The sequence below is a fragment of the Coregonus lavaretus genome, assembly GCF_964263955.1.
Source record: "Coregonus lavaretus genome assembly, contig: HAP1_SCAFFOLD_365, whole genome shotgun sequence".
NCBI classification, from domain to species: domain Eukaryota; kingdom Metazoa; phylum Chordata; class Actinopteri; order Salmoniformes; family Salmonidae; genus Coregonus; species Coregonus lavaretus.
The window spans coordinates 70,720-92,510 of record NW_028158526.1 but is presented as its reverse complement, the minus strand read 5'-3'; the positions used below and the strand labels follow the sequence as shown (position 1 = coordinate 92,510).

The 21,791-nt window shown below is 44.4% G+C and overlaps 1 protein-coding gene across 1 annotated transcript in view; it reads right to left on the bottom strand.

Moving 5' to 3' along the window:
- Positions 1-21,791, bottom strand: part of nhsa (Nance-Horan syndrome a (congenital cataracts and dental anomalies)) — a gene marked incomplete at its 5' end in the record, with an annotated part of 194,478 nt that overhangs the window by 120,021 nt on the left and 52,666 nt on the right. Inside the window, one exon of the mRNA XM_084198091.1 lies at positions 5,342-5,494. Within this exon, the coding sequence (XP_084054217.1) occupies positions 5,342-5,494 (153 nt within the window). The remainder of the gene's footprint in view (positions 1-5,341; positions 5,495-21,791) is intronic.

Genomic DNA, 21,791 nt, shown 5'->3' with positions numbered 1-21,791 from the left:
ATCCTACTGTAATATATATACTATCCCCATCCTACTGTACTATATCTACTATCCCCATCCTACTGTAATATCACCATACTACTGTACTATATCTACTATCCCCATCCTACTGTACTATATCTACTATCCCCATCCTACTGTACTATATCTACTATCCCCATCCTACTGTACTATATCTACTATCCCCATCCTACTGTACTATATCTACTATCCCCATACTACTGTACTATATCTACTATCCTCATCCTACTGTACTATATCTACTATCCTCATCCTACTGTACTATATCTACTATCCCCATCCTACTGTACTATATCTACTATCCCCATCCTACTGTACTATATCTACTATCCCCATCCTACTGTACTATATCTACTATCCCCATCCTACTGTACTATATCTACTATCCCCATCCTACTGTACTATATCTACTATCCCCATCCTACTGTACTATATCTACTATCCCCATCCTACTGTACTATATCTACTATCCCCATCCTACTGTAATATATCTACTATCCCCATCCTACTGTAATATATATACTATCCCCATCCTACTGTACTATATCTACTATCCCCATCCTACTGTAATATCACCATACTACTGTACTATATCTACTATCCCCATCCTACTCTACTATATCTACTATCCCCATCCTACTGTACTATATCTACTATCCCCATCCTACTGTACTATATCTACTATCCCCATCCTACTGTACTATATCTACTATCCCCATCCTACTGTACTATATCTACTATCCCCATCCTACTGTACTATATCTACTATCCCCATCCTACTGTACTATATCTACTATCCCCATCCTACTGTACTATATCTACTATCCCCATCCTACTGTACTATATCTACTATCCCCATCCTACTGTACTATATCTACTATCCCCATACTACTGTACTATATCTACTATCCCCATCCTACTGTACTATCCCCATACTACTGTACTATATCTACTATCCCCATCCTACTGTACTATATCTACTATCCCCATCCTACTGTACTATATCTACTATCCCCATCCTACTGTACTATATCTACTATCCCCATCCTACTGTACTATATCTACTATCCCCATACTAATGTACTATATCTACTATCACCATACTACTGTACTATATCTACTATCACCATCCTACTGTACTATATCTACTATCCCCATCCTACTGTACTATATCTACTATCCCATCCTACTGTAATATCACCATACTACTGTACTATACCTACTATCACCATCCTACTGTACTATATCTACTATCCCCATCCACTGTACTATATCTACTATCCCCAACCTACTGTACTATATCTACTATCACCATACTACTGTACTATATCTACTATCCCCATCCTACTGTACTATATCTACTATCCCATCCTACTGTACTATATCTACTATCCCCATCCTACTGTACTATATCTACTATCCCCATACTACTGTACTATATCTACTATCCCCATACTACTGTACTATATCTACTATCCCCATCCTACTGTACTATATCTACTATCCCCATCCTACTGTACTATATCTACTATCCCCATACTACTGTACTATCCCCATCCTACTGTACTATATCTACTATCCCCATCCTACTGTACTATATCTACTATCCCCATCCTACTGTACTATATCTACTATCCCCATCCTACTGTACTATATCTACTATCCCCATCCTACTGTACTATATCTACTATCCCCATCCTACTGTACTATATCTACTATCCCCATCCTACTGTACTATATCTACTATCCCCATCCTACTGTACTATATCTACTATCCCCATACTACTGTACTATATCTACTATCCCCATCCTACTGTACTATATCTACTATCCCCATCCTACTGTACTATATCTACTATCCCCATTCTACTGTACTATATCTACTATCCCCATCCTACTGTACTATATCTACTATCCCCATCCTACTGTACTATATCTACTATCCCCATCCTACTGTACTATATCTACTATCCCCATCCTACTGTACTACATCTACTATCCCCATCCTACTGTACTATATCTACTATCCCCATCCTACTGTACTATATCTGCTATCCCCATACTACTGTACTATATCTACTATCCCCATCCTACTGTACTATATCTATTATCCCCATCCTACTGTAATATCACCATACTACTGTACTATATCTACTATCCCCATACTACTGTACTATCCCCATCCTACTGTACTATATCTACTATCCCCATTCTACTGTACTATCCCCATCCTACTGTACTATATCTACTATCCCCATCCTACTGTACTATATCTACTATCCCCATCCTACTGTACTATATCTACTATCCCCATCCTACTGTACTATCCCCATCCTACTGTACTATATCTACTATCCCCATACTACTGTACTATATCTACTATCCCCATCCTACTGTACTATCCCCATACTACTGTACTATATCTACTATCCCCATACTACTGTACTATATCTACTATCCCCATCCTACTGTACTATCCCCATACTACTGTACTATATCTACTATCCCCATTCTACTGTACTATCCCCATCCTACTGTACTATATCTACTATCCCCATCCTACTGTACTATCCCCATCCTACTGTACTATATCTACTATCCCCATTCTACTGTACTATATCTACTATCCCCATTCTACTGTACTATCACCATCCTACTGTACTATATCTACTATCCCCATCCTACTGTACTATCCCCATCCTACTGTACTATATCTACTATCCCCATCCTACTGTACTATATCTACTATCCCCATCCTACTGTACTATATCTACTATCCCCATCCTACTGTACTATATCTACTATCCCCATCCTACTGTACTATATCTACTATCCCCATCCTACTGTACTATATCTACTATCCCCATCCTACTGTACTATATCTACTATCCCCATCCTACTGTACTATATCTACTATCCCCATCCTACTGTACTATATCTACTATCCCCATCCTACTGTACTATATCTACTATCCCCATTCTACTGTACTATATCTACTATCCCCATCCTACTGTACTATATCTACTATCCCCATCCTACTGTACTATATCTACTATCCCCATCCTACTGTACTATATCTACTATCCCCATCCTACTGTACTACATCTACTATCCCCATCCTACTGTACTATATCTACTATCCCCATCCTACTGTACTATATCTGCTATCCCCATACTACTGTACTATATCTACTATCCCCATCCTACTGTACTATATCTATTATCCCCATCCTACTGTAATATCACCATACTACTGTACTATATCTACTATCCCCATACTACTGTACTATCCCCATCCTACTGTACTATATCTACTATCCCCATTCTACTGTACTATCCCCATCCTACTGTACTATATCTACTATCCCCATCCTACTGTACTATATCTACTATCCCCATCCTACTGTACTATATCTACTATCCCCATCCTACTGTACTATCCCCATCCTACTGTACTATATCTACTATCCCCATACTACTGTACTATATCTACTATCCCCATCCTACTGTACTATCCCCATACTACTGTACTATATCTACTATCCCCATACTACTGTACTATATCTACTATCCCCATCCTACTGTACTATCCCCATACTACTGTACTATATCTACTATCCCCATTCTACTGTACTATCCCCATCCTACTGTACTATATCTACTATCCCCATCCTACTGTACTATCCCCATCCTACTGTACTATATCTACTATCCCCATTCTACTGTACTATATCTACTATCCCCATTCTACTGTACTATCACCATCCTACTGTACTATATCTACTATCCCATCCTACTGTACTATATCTACTATCCCCATCCTACTGTACTATATCTACTATCCCCATCCTACTGTACTATATCTACTATCCCCATCCTACTGTACTATATCTACTATCCCCATACTACTGTACTATATCTACTATCCCCATCCTACTGTAATATCACCATACTACTGTACTATATCTACTATCCCCATACTACTGTACTATAACTACTATCCCCATCCTACTGTAATATCACCATACTACTGTACTATATCTACTATCCCCATTCTACTGTACTATATCTACTATCCCCATCCTACTGTACTATATCTACTATCCCCATCCTACTGTACTATCCCCATCCTACTGTACTATATCTACTATCCCCATCCTACTGTACTATATCTACTATCCCCATCCTACTGTACTATATCTACTATTCCCATCCTACTGTACTATATCTACTATCCCCATCCTACTGTACTATATCTACTATCCCCATCCTACTGTACTATATCTACTATTCCCATCCTACTGTACTATATCTACTATCCCCATCCTACTGTACTATATCTACTATCCCCATTCTACTGTACTATCCCCATCCTACTGTACTATATCTACTATCCCCATCCTACTGTACTATATCTACTATCCCCATCCTACTGTACTATATCTACTATTCCCATCCTACTGTACTATATCTACTATCCCCATCCTACTGTACTATATCTACTATCCCCATCCTACTGTACTATATCTACTATCCCCATCCTACTGTACTATATCTACTATCCCCATCCTACTGTACTATATCTACTATCCCCATCCTACTGTACTATCCCCACTATCCCCATCCTACTGTACTATCCCCATCCTACTGTACTATATCTACTATCCCCATCCTACTGTACTATATCTACTATCCCCATCCTACTGTACTATATCTACTATCCCCATCCTACTGTACTATATCTACTATCCCCATCCTACTGTACTATATCTACTATCCCCATCCTACTGTACTATATCTACTATCCCCATCCTACTGTACTATATCTACTATCCCCATCCTACTGTACTATATCTACTATCCCCATCCTACTGTACTATATCTACTATCCCCATCCTACTGTACTATATCTACTATCCCCATCCTACTGTACTATATCTACTATCCCCATCCTACTGTAATATCACCATACTATCTGGAGTGTTGTGTTTCTATTGATACACTAGATGGCGCTTGTATGTTACTTTCTACAAATAGGAGATACAGGTCTTTACGGCGGGAGGCTCGTCTCCCTGAAAAGCCTTTAAGAGGAACGAGGCAAAACAAAAAGACATGCATGAAAACAAACCTCTGAACATAAAATATATTTCACAGACAAGCAAAGACAGAGTAGAGGAGTGTAGATAGATATCGCAGATCCAGTAGATGATTGGTTAATTACTATTGACTGAATGATGGTCACTGCTTAATACCTAACTTATGCACAATGTGTGTGTGCGTGTGTGTGTGTGCATGTGTTAGGGGTGTGTGTGTGTGTACCTCTGTGCATGGCCCTGAGGCTCTGCTGTGCGGTGCGGTGCAGCTCCTGGAGACATGGTGGTCTGCTGGAGGGTAGGAACACATTCCTCTGGAGGAGCCATGGAGACACGTAGTGGTCTGATAACTTCCACTCTACATCCAGGTCTGATACCGCTGTGGAGGGGGTGGGGCGGAGAGGGGGAGGGGAGGTGTGGGGCGGAGAAGGGGAGAGGAGGGGTGGGGCGGAGAGGGGGTGGGGAGGGGAGGGGTGGGGCGGAGAGGGGGAGAGGAGGGGTGGGGCAGAGAGGGGGAGGGATGGGGCGGAGAGGGGGAGAGGAGGGGTGGGGGAGAGGAGGGGTGGGGCGGAGAGGGGAGAGGAAGGGTGGGGCAGAGAGGGGGAGGGACAGGAGAATGGCTGGTGTTTAGTAATCGAGACACAGGCAGAGCAGTGTTCAGAATGATCGGAATCAAACGCTCTGTGATCATAAGGACAACTAGAGAACAACATGAACTCAGCGTGGCCTATAGGGTAATTATGGGTTCCACACCACTGAAACATCCTGTCAACCAGCTAATCACATCCACATGACCTGTCAACCAGCTAATCACATCCATATGACCTGTCAACCAGCTAATCACATCCACATGACCTGTCAACCAGCTAATCACATCATATGACCTGTCAACCAGCTAATCACATCCACATGACCTGTCAACCAGCTAATCACATCCACATGACCTGTCAACCAGCTAATCACATCCACATGACCTGTCAACCAGCTAATCACATCCACATGACCTGTCAACCAGCTAATCACATCCACATGACCTGTCAACCAGCTAATCACATCCACATGACCTGTCAACCAGCTAATCACATCATATGACCTGTCAACCAGCTAATCACATCACATGACCTGTCAACCAGCTAATCACATCACATGACCTGTAAACCAGCTAATCACATCCACATGACCTGTAAACCAGCTAATCACATCCACATGACCTGTCAACCAGCTAATCACATCCACATGACCTGTCAACCAGCTAATCACATCCACATGACCGGTCAACCAGCTAATCACATCCACATGACCGGTCAACCAGCTAATCACATCCACATGACCTGTCAACCAGCTAATCACATCCACATGACCTGTCAACCAGCTAATCACATCCACATGACCTGTCAACCAGCTAATCACATCCACATGACCTGTCAACCAGCTAATCACATCCACATGACCTGTCAACCAGCTAATCACATCCACATGACCTGTCAACCAGCTAATCACATCATATGACCTGTCAACCAGCTAATCACATCCACATGACCTGTCAACCAGCTAATCACATCCACATGACCTGTCAACCAGCTAATCACATCCACATGACCTGTCAACCAGCTAATCACATCCACATGACCTGTCAACCAGCTAATCACATCATATGATCTGTCAACCAGCTAATTATATCCACATGACCTGTCAACCAGCTAATTACATCCATATGACCTGGTCTACCACTGGTTTCCAACAGAAATTCTAATCAATCTCAACCTAAATTCAAATCAGACATACAGTATATAGTGGAGTTATGAGGCTTTATGTCAGTGTCACCATGGTGCCCAAACCAGAGCCCGACATCTCCAGATAATACAGAGCTGTGCTGTATAAAACCAGCTATATAACACCAGGCTAGCTTGACGCTACTGCTACAGAGCTGTATATAACCAGGCTAGCTTAATGCTACTGCTACAGAGCTGTATATAACCAGGCTAGCTTGACGCTACTGCTACAGAGCTGTATATAACCAGGCTAGCTTGATGCTACAGAGCTGTATATAACCAGGCTAGCTTAATGCTACTGCTACAGAGCTGTATATAACCAGGCTAGCTTGACGCTACTGCTACAGAGCTGTATATAACCAGGCTAGCTTGACGCTACTGCTACAGAGCTGTATATAACCAGGCTAGCTTGATGCTACTGCTACAGAGCTGTATATAACCAGGCTAGCTTGATGCTACTGCTACAGAGCTGTATATAACCAGGCTAGCTTGATGCTACTGCTACAGAGCTGTATATAACCAGGCTAGCTTGACGCTACAGAGCTGTATATAACCAGGCTAGCTTGATGCTACTGCTACAGAGCTGTATATAACCAGGCTAGCTTGACGCTACTGCTACAGAGCTGTATATAACCAGGCTAGCTTGACGCTCCTGCTACAGAGCTGTATATAACCAGGCTAGCTTGATGCTACAGAGCTGTATATAACCAGGCTAGCTTGACGCTACTGCTACAGAGCTGTATATAACCAGGCTAGCTTGACGCTACTGCTACAGAGCTGTATATAACCAGGCTAGCTTGACGCTACTGCTACAGAGCTGTATATAACCAGGCTAGCTTGATGCTACAGAGCTGTATATAACCAGGCTAGCTTGACGCTACAGAGCTGTATATAACTAGGCTAGCTTGACGCTCCTGCTACAGAGCTGTATATAACCAGGCTAGCTTGACGCTACTGCTACAGAGCTGTATATAACCAGGCTAGCTTGATGCTACTGCTACAGAGCTGTATATAACCAGGCTAGCTTGATGCTACTGCTACAGAGCTGTATATAACCAGGCTAGCTTGATGCTACTGCTACAGAGCTGTATATAACCAGGCTAGCTTGATGCTACTGCTACAGAGCTGTATATAACCAGGCTAGCTTGATGCTACTGCTACAGAGCTGTATATAACCAGGCTAGCTTGATGCTACTGCTACAGAGCTGTATATAACCAGGCTAGCTTGATCTGCTACAGAGCTGTATATAACCAGGCTAGCTTGACGCTACAGAGCTGTATATAACCAGGCTAGCTTGACGCTACTGCTACAGAGCTGTATATAACCAGGCTAGCTTGACGCTACAGAGCTGTATATAACCAGGCTAGCTTGACGCTACTGCTACAGAGCTGTATATAACCAGGCTAGCTTGACGCTCCTGCTACAGAGCTGTATATAACCAGGCTAGCTTGACGCTACTGCTACAGAGCTGTATATAACCAGGCTAGCTTGACGCTACTGCTACAGAGCTGTATATAACCAGGCTAGCTTGACGCTACAGAGCTGTATATAACCAGGCTAGCTTGACGCTACTGCTACAGAGCTGTATATAACCAGGCTAGCTTGACGCTACAGAGCTGTATATAACCAGGCTAGCTTGACGCTACAGAGCTGTATATAACCAGGCTAGCTTGACGCTACTGCTACAGAGCTGTATATAACCAGGCTAGCTTGACGCTCCTGCTACAGAGCTGTATATAACCAGGCTAGCTTGACGCTACTGCTACAGAGCTGTATATAACCAGGCTAGCTTGACGCTACAGAGCTGTATATAACCAGGCTAGCTTGACGCTACAGAGCTGTATATAACCAGGCTAGCTTGACTGCTACAGAGCTGTATATAACCAGGCTAGCTTGACGCTACTGCTACAGAGCTGTATATAACCAGGCTAGCTTGACGCTACTGATACAGAGCTGTATATAACCAGGCTAGCTTGACGCTACAGAGCTGTATATAACCAGGCTAGCTTGACGCTACTGCTACAGAGCTGTATATAACCAGGCTAGCTTGACGCTACAGAGCTGTATATAACCAGGCTAGCTTGATGCTACTGCTACAGAGCTGTATATAACCAGGCTAGCTTGACGCTACAGAGCTGTATATAACCAGGCTAGCTTGACGCTACTGCTACAGAGCTGTATATAACCAGGCTAGCTTGATGCTCCTGCTACAGAGCTGTATATAACCAGGCTAGCTTGACGCTACAGAGCTGTATATAACCAGGCTAGCTTGATGCTACTGCTACAGAGCTGTATATAACCAGGCTAGCTTGACGCTACAGAGCTGTATATAACCAGGCTAGCTTGACGCTACTGCTACAGAGCTGTATATAACCAGGCTAGCTTGATGCTCCTGCTACAGAGCTGTATATAACCAGGCTAGCTTGACGCTACAGAGCTGTATATAACCAGGCTAGCTTGATGCTCCTGCTACAGAGCTGTATATAACCAGGCTAGCTTGATGCTACAGAGCTGTATATAACCAGGCTAGCTTGACGCTACTGCTACAGAGCTGTATATAACCAGGCTAGCTTGACGCTACAGAGCTGTATATAACCAGGCTAGCTTGACTGCTACAGAGCTGTATATAACCAGGCTAGCTTGACGCTCCTGGTACAGAGCTGTATATAACCAGGCTAGCTTGACGCTCCTGCTACAGAGCTGTATATAACCAGGCTAGCTTGACGCTACAGAGCTGTATATAACCAGGCTAGCTTGACGCTACTGCTACAGAGCTGTATATAACCAGGCTAGCTTGACGCTACAGAGCTGTATATAACCAGGCTAGCTTGACTGCTACAGAGCTGTATATAACCAGGCTAGCTTGACGCTACAGAGCTGTATATAACCAGGCTAGCTTGATGCTACTGCTACAGAGCTGTATATAACCAGGCTAGCTTGACGCTACAGAGCTGTATATAACCAGGCTAGCTTGACGCTACAGAGCTGTATATAACCAGGCTAGCTTGATGCTACAGAGCTGTATATAACCAGGCTAGCTTGATGCTACTGCTACAGAGCTGTATATAACCAGGCTAGCTTGACGCTACTGCTACAGAGCTGTATATAACCAGGCTAGCTTGACGCTCCTGGTACAGAGCTGTATATAACCAGGCTAGCTTGACGCTACTGCTACAGAGCTGTATATAACCAGGCTAGCTTGACGCTCCTGGTACAGAGCTGTATATAACCAGGCTAGCTTGACGCTCCTGGTACAGAGCTGTATATAACCAGGCTAGCTTGATGCTACTGCTACAGAGCTGTATATAACCAGGCTAGCTTGACGCTACAGAGCTGTATATAACCAGGCTAGCTTGATGCTACAGAGCTGTATATAACCAGGCTAGCTTGATGCTACAGAGCTGTATATAACCAGGCTAGCTTGACGCTACAGAGCTGTATATAACCAGGCTAGCTTGATGCTACTGCTACAGAGCTGTATATAACCAGGCTAGCTTGACGCTACAGAGCTGTATATAACCAGGCTAGCTTGACGCTACTGCTACAGAGCTGTATATAACCAGGCTAGCTTGATGCTACTGCTACAGAGCTGTATATAACCAGGCTAGCTTGACGCTACTGCTACAGAGCTGTATATAACCAGGCTAGCTTGACGCTACAGAGCTGTATATAACCAGGCTAGCTTGACGCTACAGAGCTGTATATAACCAGGCTAGCTTGATGCTACAGAGCTGTATATAACCAGGCTAGCTTGATGCTACTGCTACAGAGCTGTATATAACCAGGCTAGCTTGATGCTACTGCTACAGAGCTGTATATAACCAGGCTAGCTTGACGCTACTGCTACAGAGCTGTATATAACCAGGCTAGCTTGACGCTACTGCTACAGAGCTGTATATAACCAGGCTAGCTTGACGCTACTGCTACAGAGCTGTATATAACCAGGCTAGCTTGACGCTACTGCTACAGAGCTGTATATAACCAGGCTAGCTTGACGCTACTGCTACAGAGCTGTATATAACCAGGCTAGCTTGACGCTACTGCTACAGAGCTGTATATAACCAGGCTAGCTTGATGCTACAGAGCTGTATATAACCAGGCTAGCTTGACGCTACTGCTACAGAGCTGTATATAACCAGGCTAGCTTGACGCTACTGCTACAGAGCTGTATATAACCAGGCTAGCTTGACGCTACTGCTACAGAGCTGTATATAACCAGGCTAGCTTAATGCTACAGAGCTGTATATAACCAGGCTAGCTTAATGCTACTGCTACAGAGCTGTATATAACCAGGCTAGCTTAATGCTACTGCTACAGAGCTGTATATAACCAGGCTAGCTTGATGCTACTGCTACAGAGCTGTATATAACCAGGCTAGCTTGACGCTACTGCTACAGAGCTGTATATAACCAGGCTAGCTTAACGCTACTGCTACAGAGCTGTATATAACCAGGCTAGCTTGATGCTACAGAGCTGTATATAACCAGGCTAGCTTGATGCTACTGCTTCAGAGCTGTATATAACCAGGCTAGCTTGATGCTACTGCTACAGAGCTGTATATAACCAGGCTAGCTTGATGCTACTGCTACAGAGCTGTATATAACCAGGCTAGCTTGATGCTACAGAGCTGTATATAACCAGGCTAGCTTGATGCTACAGAGCTGTATATAACCAGGCTAGCTTGATGCTACTGCTACAGAGCTGTATATAACCAGGCTAGCTTGACGCTACTGCTACAGAGCTGTATATAACCAGGCTAGCTTGACGCTACTGCTACAGAGCTGTATATAACCAGGCTAGCTTGACGCTACTGCTACAGAGCTGTATATAACCAGGCTAGCTTGATGCTACTGCTACAGAGCTGTATATAACCAGGCTAGCTTGACGCTACTGCTACAGAGCTGTATATAACCAGGCTAGCTTGACGCTACTGCTTCAGAGCTGTATATAACCAGGCTAGCTTAACGCTACTGCTACAGAGCTGTATATAACCAGGCTAGCTTAACGCTACTGCTACAGAGCTGTATATAACCAGGCTAGCTTGATGCTACAGAGCTGTATATAACCAGGCTAGCTTGACGCTCCTGCTACAGAGCTGTATATAACCAGGCTAGCTTGATGCTACAGAGCTGTATATAACCAGGCTAGCTTGACGCTACTGCTACAGAGCTGTATATAACCAGGCTAGCTTGACGCTACAGAGCTGTATATAACCAGGCTAGCTTGACGCTACTGCTACAGAGCTGTATATAACCAGGCTAGCTTGACGCTCCTGCTACAGAGCTGTATATAACCAGGCTAGCTTGATGCTACTGCTACAGAGCTGTATATAACCAGGCTAGCTTGACGCTCCTGCTACAGAGCTGTATATAACCAGGCTAGCTTGACGCTACAGAGCTGTATATAACCAGGCTAGCTTGATGCTACTGCTACAGAGCTGTATATAACCAGGCTAGCTTGACGCTACTGCTACAGAGCTGTATATAACCAGGCTAGCTTAATGCTACAGAGCTGTATATAACCAGGCTAGCTTGATGCTACTGCTACAGAGCTGTATATAACCAGGCTAGCTTGATGCTACAGAGCTGTATATAACCAGGCTAGCTTGACGCTACTGCTACAGAGCTGTATATAACCAGGCTAGCTTGATGCTACAGAGCTGTATATAACCAGGCTAGCTTGACGCTACTGCTACAGAGCTGTATATAACCAGGCTAGCTTGACGCTCCTGCTACAGAGCTGTATATAACCAGGCTAGCTTGACGCTACTGCTACAGAGCTGTATATAACCAGGCTAGCTTGACGCTACTGCTACAGAGCTGTATATAACCAGGCTAGCTTGATGCTACAGAGCTGTATATAACCAGGCTAGCTTGACGCTACTGCTACAGAGCTGTATATAACCAGGCTAGCTTGACGCTACAGAGCTGTATATAACCAGGCTAGCTTGACGCTACAGAGCTGTATATAACCAGGCTAGCTTGACGCTACTGCTACAGAGCTGTATATAACTAGGCTAGCTTGACGCTACTGCTACAGAGCTGTATATAACCAGGCTAGCTTGACGCTACTGCTACAGAGCTGTATATAACCAGGCTAGCTTGACGCTACAGAGCTGTATATAACCAGGCTAGCTTGATGCTACTGCTACAGAGCTGTATATAACCAGGCTAGCTTGACGCTACTGCTACAGAGCTTTGGAAGTACAGTAATATAAATGATAGGTGTATAATGTATGCTCACTCCAAGTGCTGTTAATGAGCTTCCTGTAATATTTTTTGCCATGCTGTGGTATTGATGATACAGTAGGTTACATTATACACCTACTGGGGCATTTTACCGTTACGCTGTAAAACTTCAGGAGTATGACGTTCAGTTAAAAGACTTTCAAAACATTAGGATCTGTAGAATGTCATGGTATTAAGATACCATTAAAATCAACCACACATATTGTAAATGGTCCAAGGTATTGTATATTGTATTGTATTGTTTTATTGTATACACAGCCAGATTAAAGCCAGGAAGGGATTTCAGTTTGAATTCAATCCCCTCTGATTCCATGGATTTGACCCAGAACGGGGCCATGTAGATTATAACTGGCCCTTATGTCTAGAACATGTGTTGTTTGTTTTGTTTCTCTGTATCATTGTTGACATTTCAGCTCTGCACCCTCCTCTGCTTTCCACCTGGCTACCCCTACCCCGGCCACCAGCTCTGCACCCTCCTCTGCTTTCCACCTGGCTACCCCGGCCACCAGCTCTGCACCCTCCTCTGCTTTCCACCTGGCTACCCCTACCCCGGCCACCAGCTCTGCACCCTCCTCTGCTTTCCACCTGGCTACCCCTACCCCGGCCACCAGCTCTGCACCCTCCTCTGCTTTCCACCTGGCTACCCCTACCCCGGCCACCAGCTCTGCACCCTCCTCTGCTTTCCACCTGGCTACCCCTACCCCGGCCACCAGCTCTGCACCCTCCTCTGCTTTCCACCTGGCTACCCCTACCCCGGCCACCAGCTCTGCACCCTCCTCTGCTTTCCACCTGGCTACCCCTACCCCGGCCACCAGCTCTGCACCCTCCTCTGCTTTCCACCTGGCTACCCCTACCCCGGCCACCAGCTCTGCACCCTCCTCTGCTTTCCACCTGGCTACCCCTACCCCGGCCACCAGCTCTGCACCCTCCTCTGCTTTCCACCTGGCTACCCCTACCCCGGCCACCAGCTCTGCACCCTCCTCTGCTTTCCACCTGGCTACCCCTACCCCGGCCACCAGCTCTACAACACTACCCCGGCCACCAGCTCTGCACCCTCCGCTGCAACTTGCCCATGCCCCCCCCCCCGCTTCTCCTTCACCCAAATTCAGACAGCTGATGTTCTGAAAGAGCTGCAAAATCTGGACCCCTACAAATCAGCTGGGCTAGACAATCTGGACCCTTTCTTTCTAAAATTAGCCGCCGAAATTGTCGCAATCCCTATTACCAGCCTGTTCAACCTCTCTTTCGTATCGTCTGAGATCCCCAGAGATTGGAAAGATGCCGCGGTCATCCCCCTCTTCAAAAGGGGGTGACACTCTAGATCCAAACTGATAGACCTATATCCATCCTGCCCTGCCTTTCGAAAGTATTTTAAAGCCAAGTTAACAAACAGATCACCGATCATTTCGAATCCCACCGTACCTTCTCCCCTATGCAATCTGGTTTCCGAGCTGGTCATGGGTGCACCTCAGCCACGCTCAAGGTCCTAAACGACGTTATAACCGCGATCGATAAAAGACTACTGTGCAGAAGTCTTCGTCGACCTGGCCAAGGCTTTCGACTCCGTCAATCACCGCATTCTTATTGGCAGACTAAATAGCCTTGGTTTCTCAAATGACTGCCTCGCCTGGTTCACCAACTACTTCTCAGATAGAGTTCAATGTGTCAAATCGGAGGGCCTGTTGTCTGGACCTCTGGCAGTCTCTATGGGGGTGCCAACAGGTTCAATTCTCAGGCCGACTCTATTCTCTGTGTATATCAATGATGTCACTCTTGCTGCTGGTGACTCTCAGATCCACCTCTACGCAGACGACACCATTTTATATACATCTGGCCCTTCATTGGACACTGTGTTAACAAACCTCCAAACGAGCTTCAATGCCATACAGCACTCTTTCCGTAGCCTCCAACTGCTCTTAAACGCTCGTAAAACTAAATGCATGCTCTTCAATCGAACGCTGCTTGCACCCGCCCGCCCGACTAGAATCACTACTCTCGGCGGGTCTGACTTAGAATATGTGGACAACTACAAATACCTAGGTGTCTGGTTAGACCGTAAGCTCTCCTTCCAGACTCACATTAAGCATCTCCAATCCAAAGTTAAATCTAGAATTGGCTTCCTATTTCACAACAAAGCCTCCTTCACTCATGCTGCCAAACATGCCCTCGTAAAACTGACTATCCTACCGATCCTTGACTTTGGCGATGTCATTTACAAAATAGCCTCCAACACTCCACTCAGCAAATTGGATGTAGTCTATCACAGTGCCATCCATTTTGTCACCAAAGCCCCATATACTACCCACCATTGTGACCTGTACGCACTCTTTGGCTGGCCCTGACTACATATTCGTCGCCAAACCCACTGGCTCCAGGTCATCTATAAATCACTGCTAGGCAAATCCCCGTCTTATCTTAGCTCATTGGTCACCATAGCAACACCCACCCGTAGTATGCGCTCCAGCAGGTATATCTCACTGGTCATCCCCAAAGCCAACACCTCCTTTGGCCGCCATTCCTTCCAGTTCTCTGCTGCTAATGACTGGAACGAACTGCAAAAATCTCTGAAGCTGGAGACTCTTATCTCCCTCACTAACTTTAAGCATCAGTTGTCAGAGCAGCTTACCGATCACTGTACCTGTACACAGCCCATCTGAAATTAGCCCACCCAACTACCTCATCCCTATATTGTTCTTTATTTTGCTCATTTGCACCCCAGTATCTCTATTTGCATATCTATCATTCCAGTGTTAATACTCAATTGTAATTATTTTGCACTATGGACTATTTATTGCCTTACCTCCATAACTTACTACATTTGCACACACTGTATATAGATTTTCTATTGTGTTATTGACTGTACGTTTTGTTTATTCCATATGTAACTGTGTTGTTGCTTTATCTTGGCCAGGTCGCAGTTGTAAATGAGAACTTGTTCTCAACTGGCTTACCTGGTTAAATAAAGGTGAAATAAATAAAAAAATATATATATACACATATACATACCGCTCAAAAAAATAAAGGGAACACTTAAACAACACAATGTAACTCCAAGTCAATCACACTTCTGTGAAATCAAACTGTCCACTTAGGAAGAAACACTGATTGACAATAAATGTCACATGCTGTTGTGCAAATAGTAGACAACAGGTGGAAATTATAGGCAATTAGCAAGACACCCACAATAAAGGACTGGTTTTGCAGGTGGTGACCACAGACCACTTCTCAGTTCCTATGCTTCCTGGCTGATGTTTTGGTCACTTTTGAATGCTGGCGGTGCTTTCACTCTAGTGGTAGCATGAGACGGAGTCTACAACCCACACAAGTGGCTCAGGTAGTGCAGCTCATCCAGGATGGCACATCAATGCGAGCTGTGGCAAGAAGGTTTGCTGTGTCTGTCAGCGTAGTGTCCAGAGCATGGAGGCGCTACCAGGAGACAGGCCAGTACATCAGGAGACGTGGAGGAGGCCGTAGGAGGGCAACAACCTAGCAGCAGGACTGCTACCTCCGCCTTTGTGCAAGGAGGAGCAGGTGGAGCACTGCCAGAGCCCTGCAAAATGACCTCCAGCAGGCCACAAATGTGCATGTGTCTGCTCAAACGGTCAGAAACAGACTCCATGAGGGTGGTATGAGGGCCCGATGTCCACAGATGGGTGTTGTGCTTACAGCCCAACACCGTGCAGGACGTTTGGCATTTGCCAGAGAACACCAAGATTGGCAAATTCGCCACTGGCGCCCTGTGCTCTTCACAGATGAAAGCAGGTTCACACTGAGCACGTGACAGACGTGACAGAGTCTGGAGACGCCGTGGAGAACTTTCTGCTGCCTGCAACATCCTCCAGCATGACCGGTTTGGCAGTAGGTCAGTCATGGTGTGGGGTGGCATTTCTTTGGGGGGGGCCGCACAGCCCTCCATGTGCTCGCCAGAGGTAGCCTGACTGCCATTAGGTACCGAGATGAGATACTCAGACCCCTTGTGAGACCATATGCTGGTGCGGTTGGCCCTGGGTTCCTCCTAATGCAAGACAATTCTAGACCTCATGTGGCTGGAGTGTGTCAGCAGTTCCTGCAAGAGGAAGGCATTGATGCTATGGACTGGCCCGCCCGTTCCCCAGACCTGAATCCAATTGAGCACATCTGGGACATCATGTCTCGCTCCATCCACCAACGCCACGTTGCACCACAGACTGTCCAGGAGTTGGCGGATGCTTTAGTCCAGGTCTGGGAGGAGATCCCTCAGGAGACCATCCGCCACCTCATCAGGAGCATGCCCAGGCGTTGTAGGGAGGTCATACAGGCACGTGGAGGCCACACACACTACTGAGCCTCATTTTGACTTGTTTTAAGGACATTACATCAAAGTCGGATCAGCCTGTAGTGTGGTTTTCCACTTTAATTTTGAGGGTGACTCCAAATCCAGACCTCCATGGGTTGATAAATTTGATTTCCATTGATAATTTTTGTGTGATTTTGTTGTCAGCACATTCAACTATGTAAAGAAAAAAGTATTTAATAAGATTATTTCATTCATTCAGATCTAGGATGTGTTATTTTAGTGTTCTCTTTATTTTTTTGAGCAGTGTATATATTTTACGGACACAATCTATTTTACAATAGTTATCTTTTGTTTGTTTTTAGTCCTGTCCCGTCCTTCCTACCCTGGTTCATGTGGGGTCAAATGACATTATGAAGGGCAGCTCAGAACAGCTGAAGATGGATTTTAAAGAACTGATTGGGTCACTACTTGACACCAACAAACGCCCCATAATATCTGGCCCTCTGCCCTCCCTAAATTGTGGCATTGAACGGTTCAGCAGACTTTTAGCCCTCCATAACTGGCTACGAGACTATTGCAGCTCTGTGGGTGTAACATTTATTGACAATTTTGATACCTTCTGGAAAACAAAGCTTGTACTATAAGGAAGATGGGATCCACCCAAATCATTTGGGTTCCTGGATCCTTTCACAGCATTATAAGGCTGCGTTGAGACAATGACTTATCAATGACCCAAGTCCAGCTCATTTAATCCCTACCATTGTGCCGCTGAGTTGTCATAATGATTCAGCAAATGTACATTATCCCAGGGGCGTTGGAAGACACAATGTAAGTAACCTAATTTATGTCCCTCTTACTGCCCTGAATGCCTCTGCTGATCCTACAGCTATTGTATGCAGCAATCATGTGCCTATGAACCAAAGTAATACTGTTAGCACTGAGGTGGTGTGCCCTAGTAGGAAGTCCACTGTGTGCAGCTCACCCTGCACTAATAAAAATAACCAGAGTATGTCTACCTCTGCTAAGATTCCCAGTAAAGCAAGAAACATAATCAAGCATCCCAGAAAAGTGTTTTAAAATAGCCCACGTTAACATATGTAGCTTAAGAAACAAGGTTCATGAAATCAATAATTTGCTAGTAACAGATGACTCATATTCTGACTATCTCTGAAACTCACTTAGATAATACCTTTGATGATACAGTGGGTAGCAATACATGGTTATAACATTTACAGAAAATACAAATGCCAATGGGGGCGGTGTTGCGGTCTATATTCAGAACTACATTCCTGTAAAGCTTAGAGAGGATCTAATGTTAAATACTGTTGAAGTAATATGGCTACAGGTTCATCTGCCTCACCTAAAGCCCATTCTGGTGGGAAGCTGCTATAGACCACCAAGTGCTAACAGTCAGTCATTTGATTTGATTTGATTTGAACTGGATAACATGTGTGAAATGTTTGATAATATATGTAATATCAATAGAGAGAGGTATACTTTCTGGGTGATGTTTTAAATATTGACTGGCTTTCATCAGGCTGCCCACTCACGAGAAAGCTTCAAACTGTAACTAGTGCCTGCAACCTGGTTTCAGGTCATCAATCAACCTACCAGGTTTTTTTTTTTTTTTTTTTTTTTTTTTTTTCACCTTTATTTAACCAGGTAAGCCAGTTGAGAACAAGTTCTCATTTACAACTGCGACCTGGCCAAGATAAAGCAAAGTAGTGCAATAAAAACAACACAGAGTTACATATGGGGTAAAAAGGGTAGTTACAAACAGTACAGAAATTAAATCAACATGTATTGATCATATCTTTACTAATGCTGCATACATTTGTTTGAAAGCAGTATCCAAATCCCCCGGATGTAGTGATCACAATATAGTAGCCATATCTAGGAAAACCAAAGTTCCAAAGGCTGGGCCTAATATAGTGTATAAGAGGTCATACAATGCGTTTTGTAGTGATTCCTATGTTGTTGATGTAAAGAATATTTGTTGGTCTGTGGTGTGTAATGAGGAGCAACCAGATGCTGCAATTGACACATTTATTAAATTGCTTATCCCAGTTACTAATAAGCATGCACCCATTAAGAAAATGACTGTACAAACATAAATCCCTGTGGATTGATGAGGAATTGAAAAATGGTATGGTTGAGAGGGATGAGGCAAAAGAGATGGCTAATAGGTCTGGCTGTACAACCAATTGGCAAACGTACTGCAAATTGAGAAATCATGTGACTAAACTGAATAAAAAGAAGAAGAAACTACACTATGAAACAAAGATAAATGATAAAGAATGATAGTAAAAAGCTTTGGGCAAGAAGGCAAACTCCATTCATTGAATCAGATGGCTCATTCATCACAAAACCCACTGATATTACCAACTACTTTAATGATTTTTTTCATTGGCAAGATTAGCAAACTTAGGCATGACATGCCAGCAACAAACGCTGACACTACACATCCAAGTATATCTGACCAAATTATGAAAGATAAGCATTGTAATTTTGAATTCCGTAAATTAAGTGTGGAAGAGGTGAAAAAAGTATTATTGTTGATCAACAATGACAAGCCACCGGGGTCTGACAACTTGGATGGAAAATTACTGAGGATAATAGCGGACGATATTGCCACTCCTATTTGCCATATCTTCAATTTAAGCCTACTAGAAAGTGTGTGCCCTCAGGCCTGGAAGGAAGCAAAAATTATTCCCCTACCTAAGAATAGTAAAGCCCCCTTAACTGGCTCAAATAGCCGACCAATCAGCCTGTTACCAACCCTTAGTAAACTTTTGGAAGAAATGGTGTTTGACCAGATAAAATGCTATTTTACAGTAAACAAGTTGAAAACAGACTTTCAGCACGCTAATAGGGAAGGACATTCAACAAGCACAGCACTGACACAAATGACTGATGATTGGCTGAGAGAAATTGATTATAAAAAGATTGTGGGGGCTGTTTTGTTAGACTTCAGTGCGGCTTTTGACATTATCGATCATAGTCTGTTGCTGGAAGAACGTATGTGTTATGGCTTTACACCCCCTGCTATATTGTGGATAAAGAGTTACCTGTCTAACAGAACACAGAGGGTGTTCTTTAATGGAAGCCTCTCCAACAAAATCAAGGTAGAATCAGGAATTCCCCAGGGCAGCTGTCTAGGCCCCTTACTTTTTTCAATATTTACTAACGACATGCCATTGGCTTTGAGTAAAGCCAGTGTGTTAATGTATGCGGATGACTCAACACTATACACGTCAGCTACCACAGCGACTGAAATGACACCAACACTTAAAGAGCTGCACTTAGTTTCAGAATGGGTGGCAAGGAATAAGTTAGTCCTAAATATTTCAAAAACTAGAAGCATTGTATTTGGGACAAATCCTTTACTAAACCCTAAACCTCAACTAAATCTTGTAATAAATAATGTGGAAATTGAGCAAGTTGAGGAGACTAAACTGCATGTAGTAACCCTGGATTGTAAACTGTCATGGTCAAAACATATTGATACAACAGTAGCTAGGATGGGGAGAAGTCTGTCTATAATAAAGCGCTGCTCTGCTTTCTTAACAGCACTTTCAACAAGGCAGGTCCTACAGGCCCTAGTTTTGTCGCACCTGGAATACTGTTCAGTCGTGTGGCCAGGTGCCACAAAGAGGGACTTAGGAAAATTGCAATTGGCTCAGAACAGGGCAGCACGGCTGGCCCTAGGATGTATACAGAGAGCTAACATTAATAATATGCATGTCAATCTCTCCTGGCTCAAAGTGGAGGAGAGATTGACATCATTACTACTTGTATTTGTGAGCGGTATTGACATGTTGAATGAACCGAGCTGTCGGTTTGAACTACTGGCACACAGCTCGGACACCCATGCATACCCCACAGGTTAACAACCTCTCCCGCAACATGATCAAGACAAAGGAGATGCTTGTGGACTACTGGAAAAGAAGGACTGAGCACGCCCCTATCCTCATCGACAGGGCTGTAGTGGAGCAGGTGGAGAGCTTCAAGTTTCTTGGTGTCCACATCACCAACAAACTATCATGGTCCAAACACACCAAGACAGTCGTTAAGAGGGCACGACAAAGCTTATTCCCCCTCAGGAGACTGAAAAGATTTGGCATGGGTCCTCAGATCTTCAAAAAGTTATACAGCTGCACCATCGAGAGCATCATGACTGGTTGCATCACTGCCTGGTATGGCAACTACTCGGCCTCCGACAGCAAGCACTAGAGGGTAGTGCGTACGGCCCAGTACATCACTGGGGCCAAGCTTCCTGCCATCCAGGACCTCTATACCAGGCGGTGTCAGAGGAAGGCCCTAAAAATTGTCAAAGACTCCAGCCACCCTAGTCATAGAGGGTCATGGGGCGGCAGGTA